The sequence below is a fragment of the Rhipicephalus sanguineus genome, chromosome 5 (genome assembly GCF_013339695.2).
Source record: "Rhipicephalus sanguineus isolate Rsan-2018 chromosome 5, BIME_Rsan_1.4, whole genome shotgun sequence".
In the NCBI taxonomy this organism is placed as follows: domain Eukaryota; kingdom Metazoa; phylum Arthropoda; class Arachnida; order Ixodida; family Ixodidae; genus Rhipicephalus; species Rhipicephalus sanguineus.
The window spans coordinates 54,787,786-54,813,816 of record NC_051180.1 but is presented as its reverse complement, the minus strand read 5'-3'; the positions used below and the strand labels follow the sequence as shown (position 1 = coordinate 54,813,816).

At 47.4% G+C, this 26,031-nt stretch overlaps 2 protein-coding genes across 2 annotated transcripts in view; both read right to left on the bottom strand.

Annotated features, from left to right (window-relative positions):
• Positions 1-6,073: 6,073 nt before the first annotated feature.
• On the bottom strand, positions 6,074-11,691 carry LOC119393647 (xaa-Arg dipeptidase). The gene is made up of 4 exons (XM_049415940.1): positions 11,484-11,691; positions 9,057-9,181; positions 8,138-8,654; positions 6,074-7,136 (listed from the first exon to the last, which is right to left on the bottom strand). The coding sequence occupies exons 1-4, from the start codon at positions 11,689-11,691 to the stop codon at positions 6,826-6,828; spliced, it is 1,161 nt and encodes a 386-aa protein (XP_049271897.1). The 3' UTR covers positions 6,074-6,825.
• Positions 11,692-13,550: 1,859 nt separating this feature from the next.
• LOC119393646 (glutamate-gated chloride channel) overlaps positions 13,551-26,031 on the bottom strand; it is a 78,407-nt gene continuing 65,926 nt past the window's right edge. Inside the window, exons 8-9 of the mRNA XM_037660756.2 lie at positions 19,326-19,554; positions 13,551-15,397 (exon numbers count right to left, since the gene is read on the bottom strand). Of these exons, the coding sequence (XP_037516684.1) occupies positions 14,993-15,397; positions 19,326-19,554 (634 nt within the window). The 3' untranslated portion in view covers positions 13,551-14,992. The remainder of the gene's footprint in view (positions 15,398-19,325; positions 19,555-26,031) is intronic.

The following is a 26,031-nucleotide window of genomic DNA, read 5'->3' as shown; positions in this document are numbered from 1 at the left end:
GTGCTTGGATTGGAGTGCCGCGGTGACTGTCTTGCGAGTGTTGAACGGAGGGACTTTGTCGCAGCAAGGCGCCGCAGAGGCTCAGACGCAACTTTGAAGTGTTGGCTATACATGAGAGGATGCAATATGCGCTGGCTCGTCGAAAGAAATTGCTTGGCTTCTCACTTTTTCTTCTTAGCTGGTAATGCAGGCGTGAGCAGCGTGCTCTATCTCGCTTTTACAGTCGTCTATTCAAAAGAAAGAAAGAAAGAAAGAAAGAGAGAGAGAGAAAGAAAGAAAGAAAGAAAGAAAGAAAGAAAGAAAGAAAGAAAGAAAGAAAGAAAGAAAGAAAGAAAGAAAGAAAGAAAGAAAGAAAGAAAGAAAGAAAGAAAACAAGCGGTACACGGGTTCTACTCATGGAGAGAAATATTCTTGAAAAGGGCAAGCGTTCCTTTTTCAAATCAATCAATCAAACGTTTATTTAATGTGCCCAGGAACAACCGTAAGGTCTTTGTACTGGCGCACAAAAAAGAAACAAAAAAAAACAAAAAACAAAGGAAACATTCATAATAAAATATCAGGGATAAAAAACGTTACAAAATTGCACATATACAACTATGCGCAGGCAGAAAAAAAATATCAACAGTGTACAAGGCTATGTAAGTACAGTGCAAAGCTCGGAGCAGAACAACGACTCGGAGCTGTGAAAAACATCGAGCTCCATAAAGTAAGCATTGTAAAGACGTTGTATCCTGCCAATGGTCGAATGTTCACAGAGGCAGGCGGTTACATGAAAAGGTCTATTCTCTCTGGTCAGCTTACGTGGAATTCGGAAATTAAGACAGTTGAGCAGTACAGGGCAGGATATGATACCATGCACAAGCTCGTAAAGAAATAACAGATCAGCGCGATTTCGTCGGCAGCAAAGTGATGGCAATGATAATAATCCAGCAGCGTTAGAACGAGATCCAGAGTCATTTCTATCGAAACGATGGTTGTAAATGCTTAGGAATTTTTTCTGGACTCGCTCAATGGCGTTGCTGCTGGAATTAGGAATGCCATTCCAGATCACAGATGCATACTCTAGTTGAGGAAGACATAGCGCGGTGTACAATTTTCGGAAGGGCACAGGAGAACGGAATTCTCTAGACATTCTGCAAACACAGCCTAGGGTGCGAAGACCCCGCAAAGCAGCACGCTTAGCGTGAGCAGAAAAGTGTAAGGTGCAATCAAAAAGAACACCTAGATCATTGATCTCACATACCTTACACAACGACACAGAATTGACAGAATATAAAAATGGCCCACTAGATGTCTTTCGAGTGAAACTCATTACCTTGGTTTTTGAAATATTTAGGGAGAGGTTATTGCTCCTGCACCATTCAGAAAAAGAACACAAATCAGATTGCAGCAAGCGACAATCGATAACTGAATGAATTTCCTTAAATATCTTTATGTCATCGGCATACAAAAGGAAAGAAGAATTCCGAATGACAGAAGAAACATCATTAACATAAATTAAAAAGAGGAGTGGGCCCAGTACCGACCCTTGAGGAACCCCACTAGTAGCTTTATACAAAGAGGACGTTTGGCCATTAACGGCAACGTAACATAATCTATCAAGAAGATAGCTATGGAGGAGATAATAATAATAATAATAATAATAATAATAATAATAATAATAATAATAATAATAATAATAATAATAATAATAATAAATTCTCAAGTTTAACGTCCCAGAACCACAATATGATTATGAGATACGCCGTAGTGGAGGGCTCCGGAAATTTCGACCACCTGGGGTTCTTTAACGTGCACCCAAATCTAAGCACGCGAGCCTCAAACATTTTCGCCTCCACCGAAAATACAGCCGCCGCAGCTTTCCTTCCGAGACTGCGTCTGATAAACACTATTTGGTGAGTGTGTCATGAACCTACCGGTATTCCTGCGTAGGAGAACAACTACAAGCAAAGAAGGTGTCTAGCTCAGTCGTCAAGACACTCGCTTTCGGAGCGTGGGGTCACGGGTTCGGATCCTGCCGCGCCAAGAAATCTATTTTGGCTTATACTTTTATTTCTGGCAGCTGTCATTCATACGGTTTAGCTATATTCAACTCCTGCAAGCATGGTGGCTAGCTCAGTCGTCAAGACACTCGCCTTCGGAGAGCGTGGTCACGGGTTCAAATCCTGCCCTGCCAGGATTTTACGCGCTGACCTAGGAAGGGCTTTTATCCCACCCTAATGTAATGTTTCAACAATTACTTTATAGAGAGTCTCTCTTTTTGCCACGCCCTTCAATCGCATTTATACGGTTTAGGTATATTCCCATTCAGCAATCCTGGTTGGGTAGACCTAAGACACTTGCTTTCTGAACGTGGGGCTAGGTTCAAAACCTAGTACCGGTAATAATGGCCGTTTTATTAAGGGAACGTCTAGCTCGAAAATTACTCATAATGTGTTCGTCGTTCCAAGGTGCGACGTCAAAGAAAAGTTGAGCCTTATCATGGCTGGTAAGGGCCTCAACATTTTCGGCCGCTTTTCGACATCTATTGCGGTGAAGCAAACATATAAGAGAACCATTGGCTCTGAAAATATGCATACTGCTTGCATCGTTCCAAGGTGTGACGTCAGACAAAAGTTGAGCCTTATCATGCGTGATAAGGGCCTCAACTTTTTCGACTGCTTTTCGACATCTATTGCGGTGAAGCAAACGCATCAGGGAACACTTAGCTCTTAAAATACGCATACTGCTTGCATCGTTCCAAGGTGTGACGTCAGACAAAAGTTGAGCCTTATCAAGGGTGATAAGGGCCTCAACTTTTTTGGCTGCTTTCCGACATCTATTGCGGTGAAGCAAACATATAAGAGAACCATTAGCTCTGAAAATATGCATACTGCTTGCATCGTTCCAAGGTGTGATGTCAGACAAAAGTTGAGCCTTATCATGGGTGATAAGGGCCTCAACTTTTTTGGCTGCTTTTCGACATCTATTGCGGTGAAGCAAACATATAAGAGAACCATTAGCTCTGAAAGTATGCATACTGCTTGCATCGTTCCAAGGTGCGACGTCAGACAAAAGTTGAGCCTTATCAAGGGTGATAAGGGCCTCAACTTTTTTGGCTGCTTTCCGACATCTATTGCGGCGAAGCAAACGCATCAGGGAACACTTAGCTCTTAAAATACGCATACTGCTTGCATCGTTCCAAGGTGTGACGTCAGACAAAAGTTGAGCCTTATCAAGGGTGATAAGGGCCTCAAATTTTTGGCTGCTTTTCGACATCTATTGCGGTGAAGCAAACATATAAGAGAACCATTAGCTCTGAAAATACGCATACTGCTTGCATCGTTCCAAGCTGTGACGTCAGACAAAAGTTGAGCCTTATCGTGGGTGATAAGGGCCTCAACACTTTTTTGGCTGCTTTTCGACATCTGTTGCGGTGAAGCAAACATATCAGAGAACCCTTAGCTCTGAAAATACGCATACTGCTTGCATCGTTCCAAGGTGTGACGTCAGAGAAAAGTTGAGCCTTATCATGGGTGATAAGGGCCTCAACTTTTCCGGCTGCTTTTCGACATCTATTGCGGTGAAGAAAAAGCATGAGGGAACATTTAGCTCTGAAAATACGCATACTGGGTGCATCGCTGCAAAGTGACGTCAGACGAGTACACCTTCAAGACAGTTTCGATGTGGCTATTGAGTTGAGTTGAATAAACTTTATTTGTCCACGGTTATTCCTACTGGCGCTGGGGACAGGCTTACAAATAGAATTAAGTGTTGCGGTGTTCTTCAAATGCGTAAGCATTTCTACGTCCTGTCAACGAGAAAATTTGTGTCTGTTTATCCGCCCGCCAGTCGTTTTGTCATGTCAGACGAATGGCTATAAAAAATAGGGTATAGAACGAAAAATAGTTTTCTTGGTCATGTTGGGTTTCGAACCTAGAGCCTCGTGCTCCGAAGGCAAGTGTGTTACTCACTCGGCTAAATGCCAACGCTTACAGATTATGCTTATATGTGAACCGCATGAACGCGTTGTACTGGCGATACAAAAAAAATGTAGAGGGATAACATTTTCTACATAAGTAATAATTGTTGGGGCGTTACGTACCAAAACCTCGATATGATTATGAGGCACGTCGTAGCGGAGGGTTCCGGAAATTTGGACCATCCTTTTTTAACGTGCACCTAAATGTAAGTACACGGGCCTCTGGCATTTTGACTTCATTGGAACGCGGCCGCCCCGGCTGGGATTCGATCCCGTGACCTTCGTGTGAGCAGTAGAGTGCCATACCCACTAGACCACAAGGATTTGTTCAAAAGCTTCGTGATGGTGGAATGGTGGACGGTCTGTAGGACAACATGGAAAGCTCACGCGGAGCATTCTACATATGACAAAATTTCCGAATTGGCGAAAACTTATTATGGAACTCACTCGCGTATCAGTTATCGCGGGTTGCGCCTTCCGTTGGGCCATTCTAGACGCTGACGAACGCTAGAGAGAAGATGAAAGACACAAAGGCCATGCCGTCCAAAAAGCGATGTTCTTGGGAAGGACGACAACCTACAATAAGACTCTGCGCTTACACGTCACTCAGACAACAACCACAGGATACTCTGCGTGACTTTCACAGCGAACTTGTCCACCCTGTGCCGCCTCTGTCGTAGATGTCACGCAGGTCACCTGATCAAAAGGGAGGATTGAACGAAGAAATAAATAAAACGAAACAAAGTTCCTTGATGAGGCGGGTTTCGAACCCGGGCCCTGATGGTGCAAAGGCAAGTGTCATAACCACTGGACTACACGCCCACGCTCGAAGGATCAGGTGCAAGCAGGCGTATTTGAAATCTAGCGGCGGATTTACGACACCACGTCATCTCGCTAGCCAATCACATACTCTCGCCCACTTACAGCCACGTTGTACAACGGTTTTAACGGCGTGAAACTGCTTTTTCTTTAACGCGTAAGCGTTTCTATTTCGGTTCACCGAGACAACGTTATCTCCATCGAACACTCTGCGACGGAAGACAAATCGCTATAAAGAAAAAAAGTGTATAAACGAACATAATATGTTTAACAATGCTGGGTTTCGAACTCTGGACCCTTTACTTAATGAATATGAATACAACCTCGAGCCATATGAAAGTGCTGCATCGAAGAGCAATCGGCGCAGCTCGCACTAAGTCGCGCAAGGCAGGGTCACAGAAGAGCTGGCGGGCACCTAGCTGGTCCTGGCTTGGCTACGCGTTGAACGCGTCTCTCACCTCCCTCTTTCCCACCCCTTGCTACTATATACTATACATGGCTACGCTTGCTCTCGCCGAGAAATCTGCGACACAAAACCAAGCTCGAGCAGAACAACTCTGCTGTAAGATAACCGCCCAAGCCCTTCGTACAGATGGTTAACCAGTGTCGGTGAAACGGCGTCACGGTTGATTAACTTCTCGATTATTGGTTACGTCTATCCAGAAATCTTAATTGGTGTTTGCCGCCTCTGTGTTTCCTTCATTCTTGGTGGACCAGCGGTGAATAGCGGGATTTGCCCAATTTCTGAGGAACATACGTTTTTGCTCCTTTTCATTTTTAGCGGCCCAGTGGCGAGTAATAGAGCTTGCCCAATTTATGCGGCACGTGCACGCTAGCAGGTTTTGCGTACATAAGACGGACAAATTTCGCTTTCGCCTAGCCAAATATAGTTTCACCGTGAAACACAGAAAGTTTAACACTTTCTACGAAGGCTTTGAAGAACTTTACCCATCTGCAAACTTCTTGCGAAAGTTTAATGCTGAGCACGCATTTTAGTGGTCGTAGAATGCGCTTTAATTGGCTCATAAGATGATGCAAGACGCCGTGCTTATTCCACCTGACTACAATGTTTCAGGGTAGGCTGCAAACAGAGCTTCCTACAATAAAGCTGTAGGCATACGAATCCCTTATACAGTTTCCAATGGAGGTTCTGCGTCGTGTTTCTTTTTTAGTTTTGTTTAGGCATTTATTCCTCCGTAGCGATTTATCTTACCTGTCAGAGGGACGGAGAGTAGGATGGACATAGAGGTTCGCGAGTTGGCACAGCAATATTCACGCATTTAAAACCTGAGAATCAACTAACTTTATTTTTCAGCAGCTGGTATTTTGTATGTTCTTGTGGCACCCGCCGCGACCGCACATTGCGTTCTCTTACCATCTGCTCCTGCCTGTTAAATTGAGCTCCAATTACCATGCGAGACGTCCGTGAATGACAGCGTCCGCTATTAAGAAGTCCTGGAGCAGGAGTCCGCAAGTGACGCTGCGATGACGGCCACAAGCAAATGAGAGAGTATATCACCATAAGACATTGCAGGCACCGGTGAGGCATTTTACGGAAATACTGATCAGACAATAATTAATCACTAAGCTCGCCATAAACGTTGGTAGGATGGGCACCGAGGCAAGCAGAGTGGAAACCAGTCTCAAGCTTGCAATCGCTCTCCTTGTAAACTTTTGCAAACTTGAGTGACCTCTTTGAAGGAGATGCAAATAAGACAGAACTTCAGGGGAAGACGAAAGCTTGAAGGGAGGAAAAACTCTCGAGCACGGGGCGTCGCTAGGGGAGAGGGTATGAAGCATACGCATACATGTGCAGAGGTAGGCAGCTGTTGCCTTGCAGAAGACAAGACCACTTGTGGAAACCTTGGCTCTATAGCGACACCCCACGTTTAGAGATTTTTAATTTCTTTGAAGGATGCAGAATAAGCGTCACAAGACACGTGTAAGCTCTTGCTGTTTTTATAGGGGGCTGTAGCGTATAGTATAAACAGTTCTCTGTCTATCTCGATAAGTTTTTGCATAAATGCGCGCTATTTCTTTTTTATTCAGTGTGCGCGTGTCGGTGGCACATGTATCCGCGCTTGTTGCAACAGGTGCTGCGATACTAAAGAGTCGTCCCTCTGCTCGAGAACCTTGAGGGCAGTGGCTGCAAGCGCCTCGGCGGCTTCGAAGGTTGCGTTCAGCGCCGGCGGTGACGCGACCACTTCGGCGAAGGCGCGCGAGTGCGGCGGACCCAGAGCTCCGGGTACTATGTATGTGGCACGCAGGCACGGCAACGCGCGTGACACCCTGCCCCAGTCGGACCAGGCGCCGTACCATTGGCCGCTGGAGCACGAAAACCAGGATGGGGCCACGCCTGCAGAGAGAGAGAGAGAGAGAGAAAAGAGAAAGCGAGAGTTACACACGATGTCACGCTGAGCTGAACTGTCGGGAGGAAATCTGGATGTCAGGTTTGTGCAAATAGTGCCGTCTCGGCACGCGTGTTTGCCAAATCTATCTGGCACCGTCTCTGTGGAAGAAAGTGGCCCTTAGGATAGCTTGTATGGGCTTGTTGAGCTGACATTTTATACTTTGTTGTAGCGCAGACAGAACGGGTACATAAAAGACGCATCAGACATAGTGCCGTGTGTTCTCTATGTAGTGTAAGTTTTTTGTGTGTCCACCATTCTGCCTACGTTTCGACGCGTTGCATGAGCACAACCTGCGGAGCGATTAAATTAAAACTAGAATAAAGTGGCAAACCTGCAATGCGATCAGACATGGACAAGAACCACCTCGCAGCTCAGGCGTCGTCTCACAGTGCAACTGCTCGCTTCGTGTGACTAGAGAGAGTCGTTCTAGTGTACATTCGTAGTCGAGAAATCAACTTCCTTGGGTTTCTGACGCGCTTAAATCTCGGTATGATTATGATGCACGCTGTAGTGGGGAACGTCGAACTAATTTTGACCAGCCAGGGATCCGTAAAATGCACCTCAATCTCAGTATGCAAGCGTTTTCGCATGACGGTCCCATAGAAGTGCGGTCTCCAGGGCCTGGAATCGAACCGGCGTCCTCGAAGATAGCAACACGACACCTCAGCCATTAACAGCTGCCGTTGCTCTCCTACTACCAACTCAGAAAGCTAGACGAAAGCACCACGGGAGCATTATGATAAGACAACGCCACAATAATGTAAGACAGACAAGACGAGCCGTACGGCATGATCTTCCATATCCTCCCCAAAGGTTCGCGCGTCGTTCGCCTTACCACCAACATTTTTATGATCACTGTGTAGATATAGAATGGTGACGTCGACAAGGTCAAGTCTAAGTATTTCCCCGTGTCTTTAGAGCTTGCCTTTACGATGGAAGTTCTCACCTGTCTTAAGTACCTGCTCAGAGTAGAGCTGTTCCAGAACACGGTTGAAAACGGGCCGTGGCCTAGGCTTGCCGAAGCGGCACTCGAAGAAACAGCCGGTCGCCTTGGCCACTCCCAGCAGAGCGTCTTCGGCCATTTGCCTCCTCTCGCACAGTGTCGCATCGTCGGGAGCGACGAGCACGTACTGCGACTCGGCGAGCGTCGTCGGTTCACACGGATTGCTTCCCCCTCGGCTGACGACTCCGCGGCAGCGGCTGGCTAGGATCCAGTAAAGGAGCACGGCAGCATCCACCGAAGCCGGACCATGAAACCGCACGTCTAGCCACTGTCCAGCGACGCTCTCTTGTTCGATGGCGGGGCAGAGGCTGGGATCGCGGGGTGATGTAGGGTGTAGGGCTAAGAGTGCGGTCAGGCCCGTCAAGGCACCCTCATCCAGAAGCCGTGACTTGCAGCGTGGTCGAGCAGCCTCGGAGCCCGGTACGCCGAGCACTACGAGTCGACCGTTCACCCGTTCCTTCTGCGAAGAACATTATGACGTCAACAACTTATACTCATGGCAACGAGAGCATTGCTTTTTCAATTGTCTCGAACCATAAGACGCCAACAAGATGTTGGAGAGAGCCTTGGACATCTACGACCTCAAAGATCAATCCAAGATGTGGTTTGACCTCATCTTGGAGTAAGAACCCCTCTCCGAAGCTTTTCGCAAAGTAAAAGTATTTGTTCTCTTTCGCTCGCGCCAGATTAGCGAAGCTAAAATCAGACATCTTCAGAAAGAATTTTGATGAATTTGATGGTACTGGCGGTTACTCATCGGCTGATCATCAGTCGCGGTGTGTTTAAACTGCGCGCCTTAGGAGAGCGACAGTGTTACGGAAGCAGCGGCTTTTAAACTTCAATTCTGTTTAATCATTCTTACCTCCATGCAACGGCGAATGGCCGATGCAGCGGCCAGTGTGCCAGCAGCGACCAGGTTGTGACCACAGGCATGGCCCAGTCCAGGCAGAGCATCGTATTCGCATACAAGTGCAACAGCGACGCCGTCTACAGGCGCTGCAAATAACTTGACTTAGCTGTGTATGTGTTTCGGGGTTGCTACGTATAGATAGATAGATAGATAGATAGATAGATAGATAGATAGATAGATAGATAGATAGATAGATAGATAGATAGATAGATAGATAGATAGATAGATAGATAGATAGATAGATAGATAGATAGATAGATAGATAGATAGATAGATAGATAGATAGATAGATAGATAGATAGATAGATAGATAGATAGATAAACAGGAACAAAGTAAGTATGCAGAACAGCAAGCGGCAGTGCTCTAGTAGCTGAATAAAAAATCTCTGCAGCAGAAAGCCGTTGCCACAGAGCCATCACGTGGACACTTGGACTCACGCCATTTTCTATACCCGTAGTACTGGAAATTCGCTAACAACTCACCTCAGCATTGCGCTCAATTCCGCATATACGCGTTTTCCTCGCTCATTTTGCCACTAAAGACGCTTCAGGTCCCCTTCGCTTAGTAGTAGCAGGCGCTCGTATTGAGGCACGCCTGTGCCACGCGTATCGAAGTAACACAATGAACACTAAAGCAAGCTAGAAAGTTCGAATAAGTACTATGCGATCGTTATAGCGCTTAGGTTAGCGGAAGAAAGCATTTGTAGGCGAGAAGATAAACATTAAAACAGTATTACCGTTGGTCAATTCATGAAACACGCTGCAATATCTCTATCTCCGTAGAAAACCGTTCAATAAAATATTTCTTTGCACATGGTGAAAATGCAGTTTGAACGGTCGTTGAAAGTATTTCGAAAGCATTTTGAAAAAGTATTTTGAAAGTATGTTAACGGAAAAGCCGCTTCCGATGCTTTGCCTGAGGCTGTGTTTTCCCCACTCTTCTGGTGCTATTAACGGGATTGTGGCGCCCTCTCTGTGAAGACTGGTGTTTGAAAGCTGGCGGCAGTGCAAGACAGTGTGGCTGTCGTTCTGTCTAGCGCAATCTGTCAGTCCTCCTCAAATCATCTCCTTTGTCACGGGCCCTTCCAACCGCTACAAACGAAACGAAGTTTATTGGTAGACCAGAACAACGGGTGATCGTGGCATCAAGGACCCTAAAAACTAGAGTTTATAGGTAAATAAAACAATTGTTCTGTCCGGTGACGATAGGTTTCAAGGCATGAGTTGTTGCGGATTATTCTACCAAAAAAAAAAACACTAATTGCTGAACTTGTTGCTGACAGTTCTCGTGGTGTTCTAGCCAGGGAGGTTAAGTACTAATGCTGCTCAGACTTCTTTCTTCCTTTCAATCGTTTCAGCAATTAAGCGCACTTCGTAGCGCTTTTCAAAATTCTGTTTTTGTTGCTGTTTATCGAAATGAACGATAAGCTTACCTCTTGGCGCCTCCGTTTTTTTTTTACGCCGTCTATTACAGTCAATCGATCTGTTGATTTAAAGCGTAACTCTCACAAATAGAACGGGTTTTACTGAAGATAATGTAGACTATTGCATGTCTTATCAGAGGCCTTGTCCAGTTGGCTAATGTCACTGCAGTGTTTTCACCAGCTTTATGACACTGACACGAGCCAGTAGGTATCAGTTGTCAACACTCTTCATCATCATCAAAAGGAGTTCTTCGTAGGCTCTGCTTCCGTAGAATCAATTCTATTTAACGAGACGATGTATATTCCTAGTTATCGTTATTCCCACCGTCGGAGCTACTGGCACACTGGAAATAACACTAACAAAAAGAGATCCCTCAAAACAAGAAATTCGCGTCAATTAACCGCGATGATAGATGATAAGACAAACGCACATGCGAACGAAGTGAGAAGCAAGAATGAAAACAGGAGGTAATGGGCAAAAATATAGAAAAAATTGTCTCACTGACTGATTGTCTGATACATTACGCAATACTGCTAATGAACTAGGGTTGGGGGCGAGTCCGAAAAGGCTTTCTTTCGTAACCGCTCTTTGCCACTGGCCAGGCGCCTTCGCTATTGATTTGTGAATCATTATTATCGGAGGAATTTTTTCTTTCTGATGAACAACGTTAGCTTAACACCGCCTTAATATCGCACCAATCAAAACTCGAGCTAGTTGGTAGATATTAAATCGCGAAAAAAAGCTGGACGAGCAAACACGAACTCCAGAGAGGAAAAACCAAACAACCCAGACGCCTGTATTAGGCGACACTCCGTGTGCACTTACGCTTCATTTATGCCAAACTTCCACGATATCACTCGTACGATGAAAGAAATGAACGACGTGGCCAGGCGCTGATCATGAACTTTTCGTTGGTTGAAAGGAAAGCTCAAAGCGGGAGTGCGTAGCACTTACCTGGCTCGGGCGGTTGCTTGTACTCGGCGCGGAAGCCCGTGCTGAAAACGTAGTTGCGCTGAACAGCGAATCCTTCGCGTGTGAGCTCAGCGCAAATTAGGTCGTGGGCTCGTTGCTCGTGGAACGCTAGCTCTGGCTCCCGCAAGAGCTGTTCGCTCAACGCACGCCAGCGCTGTTCTCTTTCCCGTTCCTCGGAACCAGCAGCCATGGCGTTTTGTGTTGGCGACGTAGAGTAGAGTAGAGTAGAGTAGAGCCTGGAAGCTATGGCTCATGCCCACACTAGGGGATTGGCCAAGAACCGGTTAGTTTTTAAAGGAAAAATTGAAATTAAAGTTCAAACTTTGTTTAATTAATACGAAAGAAGTATAATGTGGCTGCCACATGTAGATGTATAGTGTCAATGGCGAGTCTAAAATCTGTCGAAAACAAAGCACGTGTTTCTATGCCCTAAAAAGCATAGAGTTTCCTACAATACTTACTAGAGGGAACTCTGGCGCTAGTGTCTATGGGAGCTGCAATGCATCGCGCTTCAGCCAGCATGGGAATCATGGTTAGTACACGGATTTGTCTAAACTTCGTTCTTTCGGCTCCGTTTGGCTCCGCGTGGCCTGCATCCGCTTTGTCGCAAAACGAAGTTGAGCAAAAGTCAGCAGTTTCACTTCACCACTTTAACTTCTTTAGGCTCACCGATTCAAATCTGGTCACGAAGTTCACAACGATCCATTCTTTTATCCGAAAGAAAGCCAAAACATAGCAATAAACAAAACCACAAGTGCGTTCGAAGCCCACAAGCACGAAGACTAGGCAAATCCGTGTACTACCCATCATTCCCATGGTGGCTGAACGATCGCAGCGCCAGAGTTCCCTCTAGGTCATTTTAGGAAACTCTATGCTAAAAAGTGCAGTAGCGAAACTTCCGGTCGCAGTCACATGCGGGAGTGTCACGTGACCTGAGCAGAAACGTAACGCATGACGTCACACCGATGGCGAAGATCTTGAATGAAAGGGAAAGTTCTCGCTGGTGTTGCGTAAGTATCGCTATTTTGCTAGTGCCACTGGTTGGTCCGTATCAGTGGGGTCAGTAACCTACGCCGTGCCGCTTCGCGGTCCGCGCTACTTGCCCGCATCACTACCCTTGTCACTGCTGCCAGAACCACAGTCGACACCAACGTGCAACTTTATCACTGACGTCATACGTGACGTTTCTGATCAGGTCGCGTGACTCTCCCGCGTTTGTCTGTCACCGGAAGTTTCGCTACTGTGCTTTTTTTTTTATGGTACGGAAAGGCGCCACCAAACCATATACAACGTTATAGTGACGTCACTGTTGCTACTAGCGTAAAATGCTGAGCAAGGCCACTACCACAGCAAGCGCCCCCCTCTTTTTTTTTTTTTGGAGATTTCAAATATCCGTCAATCACCGAGCGATATTATGGAAATCCGTATTTTTTTCCATCCGAGGTTACCCTGGAATTCTCTACGGTGCTCATCTCGTCGGCATGACGCTTCATTCACAAGATTATTTTGCTACATTGCGAAGTAGAACATTTTTACTTCCACACGGCTGGCCGCACGCAGTTTTCTATCTGCCAATTTTTGTAGCGAATCTGAGTGAGAGAGAGAAAAGGCATTTATAAACCAATCTGAGAGAATCAAATTTTCTGATTTTCTGTGGATAAGTATTGCTGCGTAAAAATTTACGCCCCAAGGCTTCTAGGATGTCAAATTGGACTTTGACCGACATCTACAATTAGTGGAACGAATAATCTCGCCTTCAACAGTAAAGCCACGGGGATGAGGCGACACCTCCTTATAACTTGTTGAAAAGTCGACATACCGATTGCTGCGTTATTGATGCTAAGGATGAATCTGCTTGAAATAAATTGCGTATTATTCTGTTCTTTGTGGCCTGGAAAGAATTGCGCAAATTCCCTGTTTGTTCTATTCATTTGCCATCGAGGAATGCGTCACGAACAATAGCGTGTGCGTAGAGGCCCTCTGGAATTGTCGACCACGTTGAAGTTTGAATTCCTGGCTGACCCAAATTAAAAAAAAAAGAGGGCAGCCTTTAATTCGAAAAATTGGTTTATTTCATGTGTTTATGCGAGAACGGAGTTGCATACAAGAGTGGAAGGTGTTCTGCCTACAGGAGAAAAAAGACGGCGCTCTATAGTTTGAAAATCTCTGTAGAAGAAATACGGGAAAGTTGGTGGTGGGGCCAGCGAGGAATTGGGAAGAAGAGCGAATGGCCCTCCCCCGTCTGTGCAGAGTCTCCTTCGACGACGACCACATAGTTCCCGCCTCGTCGGAGTAAACGTCATATATATATTTTTTTTATTCTGAGCCTCCTCCTCTTCTTCTTCTTCCCATTCGTCGTCTTGGCGCTTATGAACTTGGCTTGGCCCGGGTTATTCACCTGCGATATTTATTCACTTTCCTCTGTTATCGTTTAAACTTTTTCCCCCAAAAGCGGCACTCAAAAAACCACCCTCTCTCTCTTGCAGAAACACGCGCGCGTCCGACGAAGAGCCACCTCCAGGTCTGCGTTGACCGTCGGTGTCACAACAATACAGTTTGTGACCGATGAGTCGATAAACGTAACAGTGTCGGTAAAAAGTCAATATAGAAAAAGATGCACCACCTGCAGCACGGCGTAGGCGGCGGCAGCCATTTTTAACAAGCGGTCTCCCGGGGTGTATGGGGGAAAGCGCGGAGGCACGCGGGGGAGATTGTCGAAGCGTCCAAGCACAACCATTTTTGGACTCAGCAAACAAACAAGGCACGGTGCAAGAAGCAGCGGGGGACAGAGGAGGTGTCGGTTGGTGTCGTAGGAGGAGGACATCACAGACCAAGCGCGAACGCAAAGTGTTGCTTGCTGCTGTTGCGAGGAGGTGGGAAGGAGCGGGTGCCATTGGGAAGGGCGGCGGTGGTCATTGGGGTGGCGGTTTCGGCGGGGCGGCAGTAGGGAGGGGCGAGCCTCTGGTTAGTGACAGGAGATTTCTTTTTTGTCTAATCTGACGTACGCGTATTACCGTTACCGTGTTGCCGCAGTGCGGAGACGTGGCGGGGAGCCCCACCTGGTGGTGGCCGACGTCTTCTGATGATGTCATTTGTTAGAGATATCAACTTGCACCATTCTGAAATGAAGGCAGACTGTACACGAGTTACGATGAGGTTGCCCCTCTGCCGAAACTTTAGAGCATGCAGAGTGCAGTAAGACAGTGTGTTAGGTGGCTTAGGGGTAAGTATAAGCTTGCTCAAGAAATATGTGCTTCCGTGTTAGCTTGCAAATATGCATACGTGGACTGGTAAGGGGATCACAGAGGCGAGAAATAAGGAACGGGAGTCAATGTTGGTCCTGCCGCTTCGAGTATGCCCCACTTGAACACTGCAGCAAAAAGTCTCGCACAGTTTTCTTGAAGACAACTTCACCAAGTACCGCAGCTGGCTCCCCGTCACGTCTCGACGGTACGACACGGCAACGATGACGCGTGCACGTTTCGGGCTGTCTAGTATTCGATGAGTTTCCAGTTCTCCTCGGCCGAGGGGCCGATGACGGCATACGCCAGGAAGAATCCGAAGGTGAAGACGCCAAACAGGACGGGGAACACGGTACGCGAGAAGTAATCGATGGCCTTGGCGATGCGCGGTTTTGGTGGCAGCTGCCTCGGCAGCAGCTGCGGCCGCCGCAGCCACGCGAGCACCGAGGCGACGGCGCGCAGCCGCTGGCCGCTGCCCACTGGGCCGACGCCGCAAGACGACGCGGGCCGCTCGCCTCCTCCGAGATCGTCGGTCGTGCTGACGCTGGTGTCTAACCCGGCCAGGCCCGGCGCAGCAGGTCGCAGCAGACTGTTCTCCTGCTCCGCCGAAAGGCCTCCCGGGCTCGCTCTGTGGTTTGTGCTTGGATGCTGCTCCTGGGACGAAGCAGAGCAAGCAGGAACCATCTGTACGAGCTAGCAAGGGGACACGAGTCTTTCTGTTCAAGTGTTAATAACAAAACAAAACTTTCTCGCTTGCCCTTGCTTTGTTCTTGCTCAAATATCCTAGTAACATCGCATAATATAATCCAGATCACCTAGTTTATCACCTGACCCTGTTACCGGCCCGATAACCAAGAGAAATATGAGAGCTGCTCTTTGTCACTGCCCTATGGTGATGTTCAGGACGGACAATAGAGCAAGTATATTAAAAAAAAGACGAGGTGGAAGCTGTGACGCAGAGCAAATGATGAAAGCAACTAGGAGGGTCCAAACAGTCATGTTTTAGGCACCACTTCCTGTGAGAGGCTAGATGAAAAAAGCATACAAGTTTCGTTTTTCAAGGTCACGCCTGCGGCTTCGAAGAAACCTGTGTGGCGCTCTATCGTGTATGGCTAAAGCAAGGTAACTGAGGATCGGTGCAATGCATGAACCTATACAAATGCAGAACCTGTGGTGAAGACTTTAAAATAAAACTCTGAAAAATCGTAGTAGGTTTTTCGATTTACGTAAAGGACTTATGCAATTCCTCAAGACGACTTGATCGATTGCATCAAGGACTGCACTGACTAGCATGGAGCAGTGAGATTCCAAAACTCGAGTAGCATCTCAACTGCCGGTTTCCTAGAGCTACTGTCCACTTAACTGAGATGGACCTACGCGAAATGGACTGATTCACTTTTCATTAAAAATATATATATATTTGTATAGGTTCGCCTATTGCAACGATCCTGCACTGACCTTTTTCTAGCCACGCATGACAGAGCGTTACAAAGGTCATTTCAAGGTAAAATTGTAGAGCAAGTTTCCGGATATCTTGATGATTACCTTGTTTTCCCAGATAGCGAACTTGAGTGCCCTCCCGTCTGAGGCTTCCAGTGTTCTTTGTCCTTTTTAAAGCATTCTGCGCCCTTTGATTGTCACTCACGAACTGCCAACTAAAGGTTTCACACGGTTTCGATAATTAGGACCACATTTTAACAGCAAGCATGTGTGCTGGGCCTTTGAGCCTCAATCCAACAAACCTCTTCTTCCCTTTGATTCAGCTCACTGGAGTTCGTGAAGCGCAGCATCTGCCATTCTTGCTTCCCCAATTCAGACAAGAAATCTTGCAATCACAAGCTGGAAGATAGCTTTATTAAGCCGGACGCGCCGTCTAATGCAGGCTGGATACCAGCTGACTGTGATTATCAGTGGTGGAGAGCATGTTAAGAACGAAAACGACACGCACAAGAGACAACGATAAGAAGATTGCGGTCATTCCTTACGTTTGTGGCATTTCGCACAACCAGACAACGATAGGAAGTAGAATTGGGATACATGTTCTCTTTTCAGCTACGGGTCGCTTGTCAAGCCTGTGTATGTGTGTGAATCAGATGGGTCAAAGGTATGTCGGCTGCACCACAAAACACCGCGAGCCGTTGGTGTCTTGCGCTGAAGGCGTCGTTTATTCCACTTCCCTGTCTTGCGGCCATACATACGTAGGTCAAACCGGCGGATACCTTGACGGAAAATTTCTGACTGGCGAGAAACTATAGAGGCCCAAAATGTTTCGATCCTAAATGACAGCTGCTTTACTACCCCTTTAATAGCTCACATACATGAAGAGTTGCGTTTCCTATTGAGAGCTGGATAATGATGATGCCTTCTCAATTTCTGCTTAGAATGTGTATCTATCAGGCTTTGCTCCTTCCGTTGCTCCTTTTGTTGTTTGGATGCAGGGTGCATATTTACCGCGGCATCCGAGCAACAACTTAAGCGCCTGTGCCTCGTGTTCCTTTTCTCTTTCGTCGTGAGGAGTGCGCTGTTTTATGCCTTGTGATGATGACCACCCAGCTACCTCAAGTGATATACCACACCTTAAATTATTGTCTACATAAATGACTCGTGAGTTTTCAATATCGACCGCAAATAACCCTGCTAAGCACGTGTTAAATATGTATACTAAGAGAGGCTTTATTTTATCCCCACATACTTCTCATATAGATTATGCTAGTTAGATGGTCTCGAAAGTCTCGCTACATTGGATCTCGGTAGGGTTCATATTTCAACCAAAGAATCGGGCTAAATTTTGCGCTGTTCCTAAAGCAGATTTATAACTCCAGATAACTTGCGTGTGGTATGCACTGCTGATGCCTTAACAAGTCCTCATATTAAACTTTAACTAATAAGTGCTCCCATAATTTAACCACCGTTGCCAGTTTCTTTAATAGCCCTCATTTTGGTGTGTGTATTTTTCCTATAAATTCCAAGAACTCCGAAGTCGTTCTCCAGAACTCATGAGTATATTTCAGGTACAAGAAAACGCACTGTGCCTGCATTGTCATGGTAACAGCAGTTTGAGATCTTGTACCATGAAGTACACATCATTCCCCATGGAGCATTCTACGAATGCGCGTTGATATGTTGATAAGACACGGAGATGAAGTCGTGGTAATCGGAATGACAAAACCACAGCATGAAAGCTAAGGACGGCGTTGAAGACGAATTCGATGGATGTGCGATTTTTAATGTACTGACATTACAAAGAGTAAAGCTGTGCTTGCTTCCACGTCTGGATGTGATAAACGAGGTTGAAGCCAGACTCCTGCGAAAATCTTTGAACGTGTATTCATAACATGAAACCCTGCTAAGCGACTTGATCACGTAGCTTGATATGAAACTTGATAATTTCTCTAATTCTACTTCTATCTAATCAATCGCGAATAAAGGAACGGTTGATTGTAGTGATCACCGAGGTGAAGCGTCACCCGGGAAATGCACCAATAGGAGATGAGTTGTAACGGAATCATTAAATTATGCCAACTCTGCAAGGGAAGCACCTTCGTTACTTTTAAAAGGAAGAATACCAGGAAACCAACTTTCCAGGACAAATAAACAATCTTGGAAGCCTAACGCGATAGCGCGTGTTATTTGAATCGTCAGGCAAGCCTCTGCTTAGACTTAACTAATGCTTCCGGCCACGAAATGTATCGGTGTGCCCTTAATGAAGAAAGAGAGAGAGAGAGAGAGTAAGCAGAATGATTCCAGAAGTTTGCCATGGTTTTCAAAATGTGCTTTGAGCAGGTAGGAATGTGGCACATTTGGAAGGTTCATCACATATAGCTGAATGTACTTCCTTGACGTGGGTTGCGTGCGCGTGTAGAGAGACATACAGAGAGAGAGAGAGAGAGACGGTGAGATACACAGTTGACATTTTGTGTTCATAAAAATGTTTCCCAAGGTAAGTTAAACTTTTAAGGACTCCTTAGCGATAGAGACATTCAACATGAAAGCATGCGTGGCGAAAGTACTGACGTAGCCCAGTGGCGAGGCAAGCTAACATTGAAGCCCGCTTCACAAAACATGTCGGTGGACGCACATAAACGATCGACAGGAACGCGCAGAGTGGGCTGCGGTTCTCCGGACAAGTGTTGGTGTGTACGGTCGCTGCGAAGACAGTTCGATGAGCGACCATTTTCTAGGCTCGTAGCACATGAATACATGAGGAATCTACACAACCCAATACACCATTGGATGATCAGCATATCACAAAAATAATTATGAATGAATATGAATCGCGAGAACAATACTGGTGAAGCAGTACGGCAAATGCCTTATTTATGCCTTGCTCGTTAACTTCTTTGGTTTTCTTTAGCTCAACTGTTTCTTGTTGATTACTCTTTTGATTTGAAACCTCACATCGAAACCGGAGATCATTATACAACATCACAACATATTGGTAGAGGTAGCCTAGGAAGACAATGCATCTAAGAACAATCACAGGGAGAAAAAAAAAAGAGAGCAAGCTGGCAAGCGGTAATGCGTGCTGACATGTTAGCTCGGACAAGAGCTTTTGCGCCAGTGCCGCAGAGGGGCATAGTACCTTCATCTCGAGATGCTCGTGCCTGGTAGGGGGCACTCGTAGCGGGTCGGCCGAGGCCGGGCGACTGGGTCGTCGCGCGGCGGCCGCCCGTTTCCGGAGCCCCAGGTTTCGGTATAGGTAGTTGACGATGATAAACTCGAGCATGGAAGCGTAGATGAAGAACATGCACACGCCGTCCCACAGGTTCATGGCGGTCAGGTTGGACACCACGGGCAGGGTTGACCGGAAGCTGTGAAGATGAGTAAAGGTCAGTGTTTTTACTTCAGAGCAGTGAGGCAAATATACGAAGTAACTCATATGTAAAGTCCGGAGCAAAACTTGAACAACAGTGCCGCCGTCGCGGTAGTTCTTTTTTTATTTTATATTCGCGACAAGTGTATAACGATTGGAGGCAAGGTGACCATGCATTTTGACCTATTTCATTCTGAGATTAATTTATTAATACCTAATTAATAATTAATTTATTTACTTTTGCTGACCTCGTGGCATCCATACTTCTCTAAAGAGTGATCAATATCATCGCTTCTACAGATGTTTTGGCGGCTTCTGCGCACACCACTTCTATGTGCGGTGGTGCACCCTTTACAGGCAGTCCTGCAGACAGGATCTCAAGGCGAGGAAAGGGGTACTGATGTGGTCGGGGGTCGCCCGTAGGACCGGGAACCACCAGGCCTCAGGGAGAAGTAGAGACGAGGAGTCGGAGCTGATAACAATAACGTTTATTAGATGCGAAGCAGCTTAAGGGTGCGGCTTTGTCCATCTCTCCCGCGGCGTCCACACCCCCCACTGCGCGTGCGCGTCCCCTCCATAATCTCTCTCCTCTCCTACGCCACCCCCCCGTTCTCGCGCGCCTCATTCTCTCCTGCGCACCGCCGCGATGAGCGCCCTCCTACTTCTCGCGCGCCTCATTCTCTCCTGCGCAAGGCCGCGATGAGCGCCAGCGTCAACGTCGCCGCCAGCGTCAGCGTTAGCGCCAGCACAAGCACGCCACGGGAGGCGTCCACACCCCCACTGCGCATGCGCGTCCCCTCCCCCTCTTTCTCCTCTCCTACGCTCCCCCCCCCTCTCGCGCGCCCTTGACGCTACACTTCACCGACCACAAATCCGTCGTCTTTAAAGCGCCGCGTGCACCGACGCTCCCATTCAAGTGAACCATCTCCCCGCTGCTTCGCATCCCCACATGGTTCCCTTTAGCGGGAGATGGTGTAATTTTTTTGACATTGCGATGTAGAGCGTGATTTTGAAGTGTCTTGACGCTCGCTTTATAAAGCCTGGGTCTTCCCCAGAATCCCTGTTGGGGAAAACAATCAAGTCCAGGACAGTCCTATCACCAAGTTGTCTTCATCTCCGCCCCCAAAGGGGAAAGGTCAAGCAACGCCTCCTTCCCACTCCAGGAGAGAGGGAAGCGGCGCCCGGATCGACGGACGGCGCCCGGCAGGTGAACAGAAGACACAATAGGGCACCATACACACAGTGAAGGGATCGCGGCGGCGCCCATTCCTGAAAACTGGCCGTGTTGTCAGGTGCAGTCTTTCCTTGCCTCGATAGCGTCGCCGGCGCAGCTGACGGCCAGCTCCCAAACGGGTCACGAAGCCACAGAGGCACCGCGTAGTGTGAGAAAGGTTCCCGACGAGGAATCTGAGGCACTCGGCTAATTGTCTGGTGAATTTCGCAGAACGCTGAACAAAGCAGTGCACAAGTGACTGCCTCTTCCGAGCAATCTCGACTGCAAATAGTTCATCTCCAGGCCATAAAACCGTCAAACTCAGCCGATTGTGTCCAAAGCGCTTGACGAGATGCACTGATAACCTTGAAGGGTTCAGGACACGACTGCTGTGTTGTCGCCGCATCAAGTCCACTTCGGGGAACGTTGAAGGTAAAGAAAGCAGGGCAGATGCCACCATACCATCCCCACGGACTAGCGGCGTCAAGCAGTGAAAGCCGATCATAACACTACGTATAAGGCCGGAGCTGAACGAGTATGCAATCAATGAACTTCTTGAAATGCTTGACCGTCTATGGACCATGATGCCACATGCATGCAACGATTTTCTCGACCGACGCACATCTTTCGCCCAGCCGAATAAACACGCGCCAATACCCGAATTCCGAAATGGGCACATCGAGAACAGGAATTAGAGTCTCCGATGGCCGAAGCAAGTGTGCGGGTTTACTGTTGTATATGGAGTACGCCATAGCAACTTTCAATGACAGTTGGTTCGCTCACTGCGCCTTGTACAAAATCAAGACCTCCAACTGCGTAACTTGCATTACGATACACATTAGAATGGAATTTAATGGAAGTAGTAGATAACTTAGATCAAGACCTGCTGGAATTGGCGCCTATTATCCTGCCCCAAATTACTTGTAGCTACGCACTTGCATCAAAACACTAGCTGTTACGAGGTAAGTCTGGGAAGCACTGGCTGTCGATACACGCGTTAGGTATTTTAATTTGAACACTCAATTCGGCGCGAGAGACGCAGGCGTGCGTTCGCAGTCTCATGGCTAGAACAATGAACTGTTCTGACGGAAGACAGTGGGTCGATGATACTCTTCCTTCGAGATGTACAGGGAGACTTCATTCATCTTGTAGGTATCTAAAGGAAAACTCCAACTGCACACAGAATGCGCAGTGAAATGTGCACGAAATCGTCAGTTTTTAACAATGCAATGTTTAGGAACCTTAAGTTTGTAAATGAGAGTGCTCGAGGTCGTCCCTGACGCGTGCGCACGGAGTTGTACAAACGTGAGGATCATTTTTAAGTACATTGCTGCATGCCCACAGACAGCGTTTTCACGTCCTGGCATATTTCGTTCACACAACCTGAAAGGTACAAATGTTAAGTTATGTCTTTTTTTTTGTTTGCGATATCAATGACCTGGAAATAACAACAGTAAACAGTAACGACAACAACAACAAAGAAAACACACATCAAGACTTGGTGCGGAGGAAGTTTGTCAGTGTTTTCCTACTTCTGCGTCGTAAACCTTGCAGTCTGAAAGACATCAGCCACCAGCAACTAGTGTTCCATCGCCCATCTCAAGCGCGAATTGACACGCAGCTTACAGCAACGTTCATATCGTGACAGTTAGGTGGATCAGTTGATACGATTCGCATGTCAAAACAAACAAGCAAAAAACGAAAAACATTTTAAATCTAGGCTAGGCTCTTGGTGTTTTTCCTGGGCACTTTTATTATATGACGTGTGTGCGAAAACACAACACAGCACGACGTGCCGACAAACGAGAACCGCACTCGTACCTTTCGCGCCGATAAGAAAACAATGGCTTTGTTCCGGGGCACGGCGGCTTTGTTTACCCTCGCACTTGAGCGCAAGGCCGCCGCAATGAGAGAGCAGGACGGCTTCCGGCTATTTTCGTCCGCGCTTCCCGCGGACGAATGTCGGCACAATTGAGAGCGTCCAGTCACGTGATGCACTTGGAAGCGAACAAATACGTGAACCTGAACGTGAATCCAGCGAATGAACGTTTTCGGAGGGCTTAGTCGTAGATATCATGTTCCACACTTGCTCTGCACGTGCCAAGGAGTGATTTTTACAAAAAAAATATATATATATTTGTCGACCGCCAAGTCGGAGCTCTTCCTGTACACACAGCAGAAGAAACGCAAGTTCACCACCATTCCATTTCCGCCGGAAGAGTTTAGGATCAAAATTCACACACGGTCAGGGCAGGCCATCCCACGAGTCAATAAAATTCGGATATTAGGCATGTTCCTGGAGGAGCACGGAAGTAACTCTCATACTCTGACCCGTATTGCGGCGAAGGCGGAGAACATGGTTAAGCTTATACTTCGGGTATCTAACAGGCGTGGAGGGCTTTGTGAGGCCAACCTCATGAGGCTTTTCCATGCCTTTCTTATGAGTCACATTAATTACATTGCCGCAGCGCATAGGTGGGAAAGGAAAGAACAAGGGAAAATGCATGCGATTATTCGAAAGTGCATTAAGAAGGTTTTGGGTCTTCCAAACAACACTAATGAGGAAAGGCTCAAGGCTCTTGGTATGCATAATACATTTAATGAGATTGCAGAAGCGCAACAAACAGCACAAGCTGCACGACTGTCCTCTTCCAAAGCTGGGAGGCGCATCCTGGTGTTTCTGGGCTGCGAACCAACTATGGCAGCAGACAAAAAGATACAACTTCCACCCAAATTGAGGGAACAGATTACGGTCTCACCAATTCCTAGAAAAGTTCACCCACTCTATAATGTCGGCCGCCGGGCCGCTAGGGCTAGGTCGCTCCTCAGTTCCGCCTCTGCCACCCCTGAACTTGTGGCGTTCGTTGACGCAGCACAGTATCCCGGCACAGCCAATTTCGTGGCTGTGGTCACTGACCTTCACGGTAAACTCCTCACAGCAGCATCTCTTCGAGATACCACGCCGGCCAGGGCAGAGCAGGCTGCTATAGCACTGGCCGTGGCGATTCCCATGCGCACGCGCATTTTCACTGATTCTCGGGCTGCTGCACAAGCGTTCATGACCGAGTCAATCTGTGAGCAGGCGGCCCATATTCTTGCCAAAAGACCAAATTGCACACAAATCGACGGCAACATCACCTGGTTTCCTGCCCACATGGGCAAGGATGTCCACCCTGTTATCCCCAATGCCAATGAGTTTGCCCATACCCGCGCACGCGAACTGCCCCACCGTGACGGGCAATCGGCATCTAATTTTGGGGATGGCATCCGGCAGCTTGATTCTCTCCTCACCTTTAATGAGATCTGCAAACATTATCAATTGGCCAGGCGTAGCTTTCCACTCCCACACCCGCAACCCTCGAGGACCCAGTCAGTCACATTAAGAATGCTGCAAACGGGTACTTACCCGTCGCCTTTAGGGTACAGCAAATTTATTGACAGCATAAAGCCGCACTGCCCTCATTGCGATGAGAGACGATGCACGTTAGCCCACATGCTCTGGCAATGCACGGCGCTGCGCGATTGCGAGAATCTCAGCACAGAGGACGCCTGGAGGACGGTAATCACCAGCTCGGACCGGGAGGTCCAAATCCGGGCTGTCCAGAGGGCCCGCAATTTGGCGTAGGGGCTCGCTCTTCCTGTCCCCACGTGGGCGCGGCCCGCAGCCGACCCTCCCTCTTGAGGGGAGTCGGCTCCTCAGGACAATTTATAAATAAAGTTCATTGACTGACTGACTGATATATGGGTAGCTCCAGTAAATGTTGGGGAAGTGCGATGCACTCCCTTTCCCTGTGTTTTTTTTTTTTTGCGCCCGCAGCTCGGTATTGGCTCGATACCGGCGTTTCACTTGTGTTTCTCAGGCTGCCACCTTGAGATTTCATTTACGTTGTTGCCGTTCGGCTGCTGTGTCCCGTTTTCCTAAACTACGGTTGAGTAGTCGACGTAGTCGTTCTTCCTCTGCTCGCTTAGCCCTGACGGTGGGATCCACCCTTCACCTGCAACGCCGTTCTCGGGCGAGCGCGCGCTGGTGTCCTCGGTGAGCCTCCTCAGCGGCGTCTATGGCAGGAAAGACCCTCCCCCAGCCGGCACCTTCCTAATGGATGGATGGATGGATGGATGCTATGAGCGTCCCCTTTATAACGGGGCGGTGACAAGTGTGCCACCAGGCCTGACAAATAAAAAAAAAAAGTTTTACTTTTTTCTTTAATGTTGGCCTAATGCCTCTACTTCCATTAAATCTATCTTACTACAGAAAAAAAAAAGTACATTCTCAGCCCAATTCTCTGCCCTTTACGGCAGAATGTCCTTATTTTTTCCAATATTTATGTTTGGCCTTTCTCTCTAGTTTTCTGCCGCCAATACTCTAACCATCTCTTATTTCAATCGCGGGCGTGTTCAGCTTTCCACTGTTGTCCCTAAAACCGAAGGCGTCATTTAGGCTCGTGCCCAAACGTACACCTCGGTGGATGTCTCCACACTCAATCAGGATATGATCCGCCGTTTCCTTATCTTCCCCACAGCATGTGCATTGTTCTTCCTCTTTACTGAATATCGTTTATAACTATGCGTTCTAAGGCAACTCGATCTCGCTTCAAACAGCAAAGCGCTTCCCCTTGAATTATCGTAAAATGCCTCCCTCCTTATTACATTTTTGCCCTTCCGGTAGTTACACAGAGCCAGTTTTTTCTCCATAGCTGCCGTCCAGTAAATCCTCACCGCCTCTCTGACTTTTCGCTTAACGCTCTTTGTTGACGTATTCTTTACACTACCAGCCGTATATTTACTAGTGAGCCTCCTATTTCTTTTTCTCCACTGTGTATCCACGCTCTTCCTATACAAATAGCGGAACACCTTCTCTGCCCATCTACTCTCCTGCATATTCCTTAGCCTCTCTTCGAACCTTATTTTGCTCTGAGCTTCCCTCGCCTCAAAACCTGCCCATCCCATATCGCCCTTTACAGCCTCATTTCTTGTCTTCCCGTGAGCACCCAACGCGAGCTATCCCACAGTCCTTTGATTTACATCCATTCCTGATTGCACCTCTGCACTCATGCAAACCACTGAGTTCCCAAAAGTAAGCCCCGCAACCATTACACCTACCCACAAACGTCGAAGACCTCGTACCTATTGTATCGCCACAACGCTCTGTGCTTCATTATTGCAACATTCCTCTTTCCTTTGCTGCCGAGGCTTTTCCCTGTATACCTCCATGTACCTAGCACTCTCATTTACACATACTCCGAGGTACTTGTATTCGCTTAC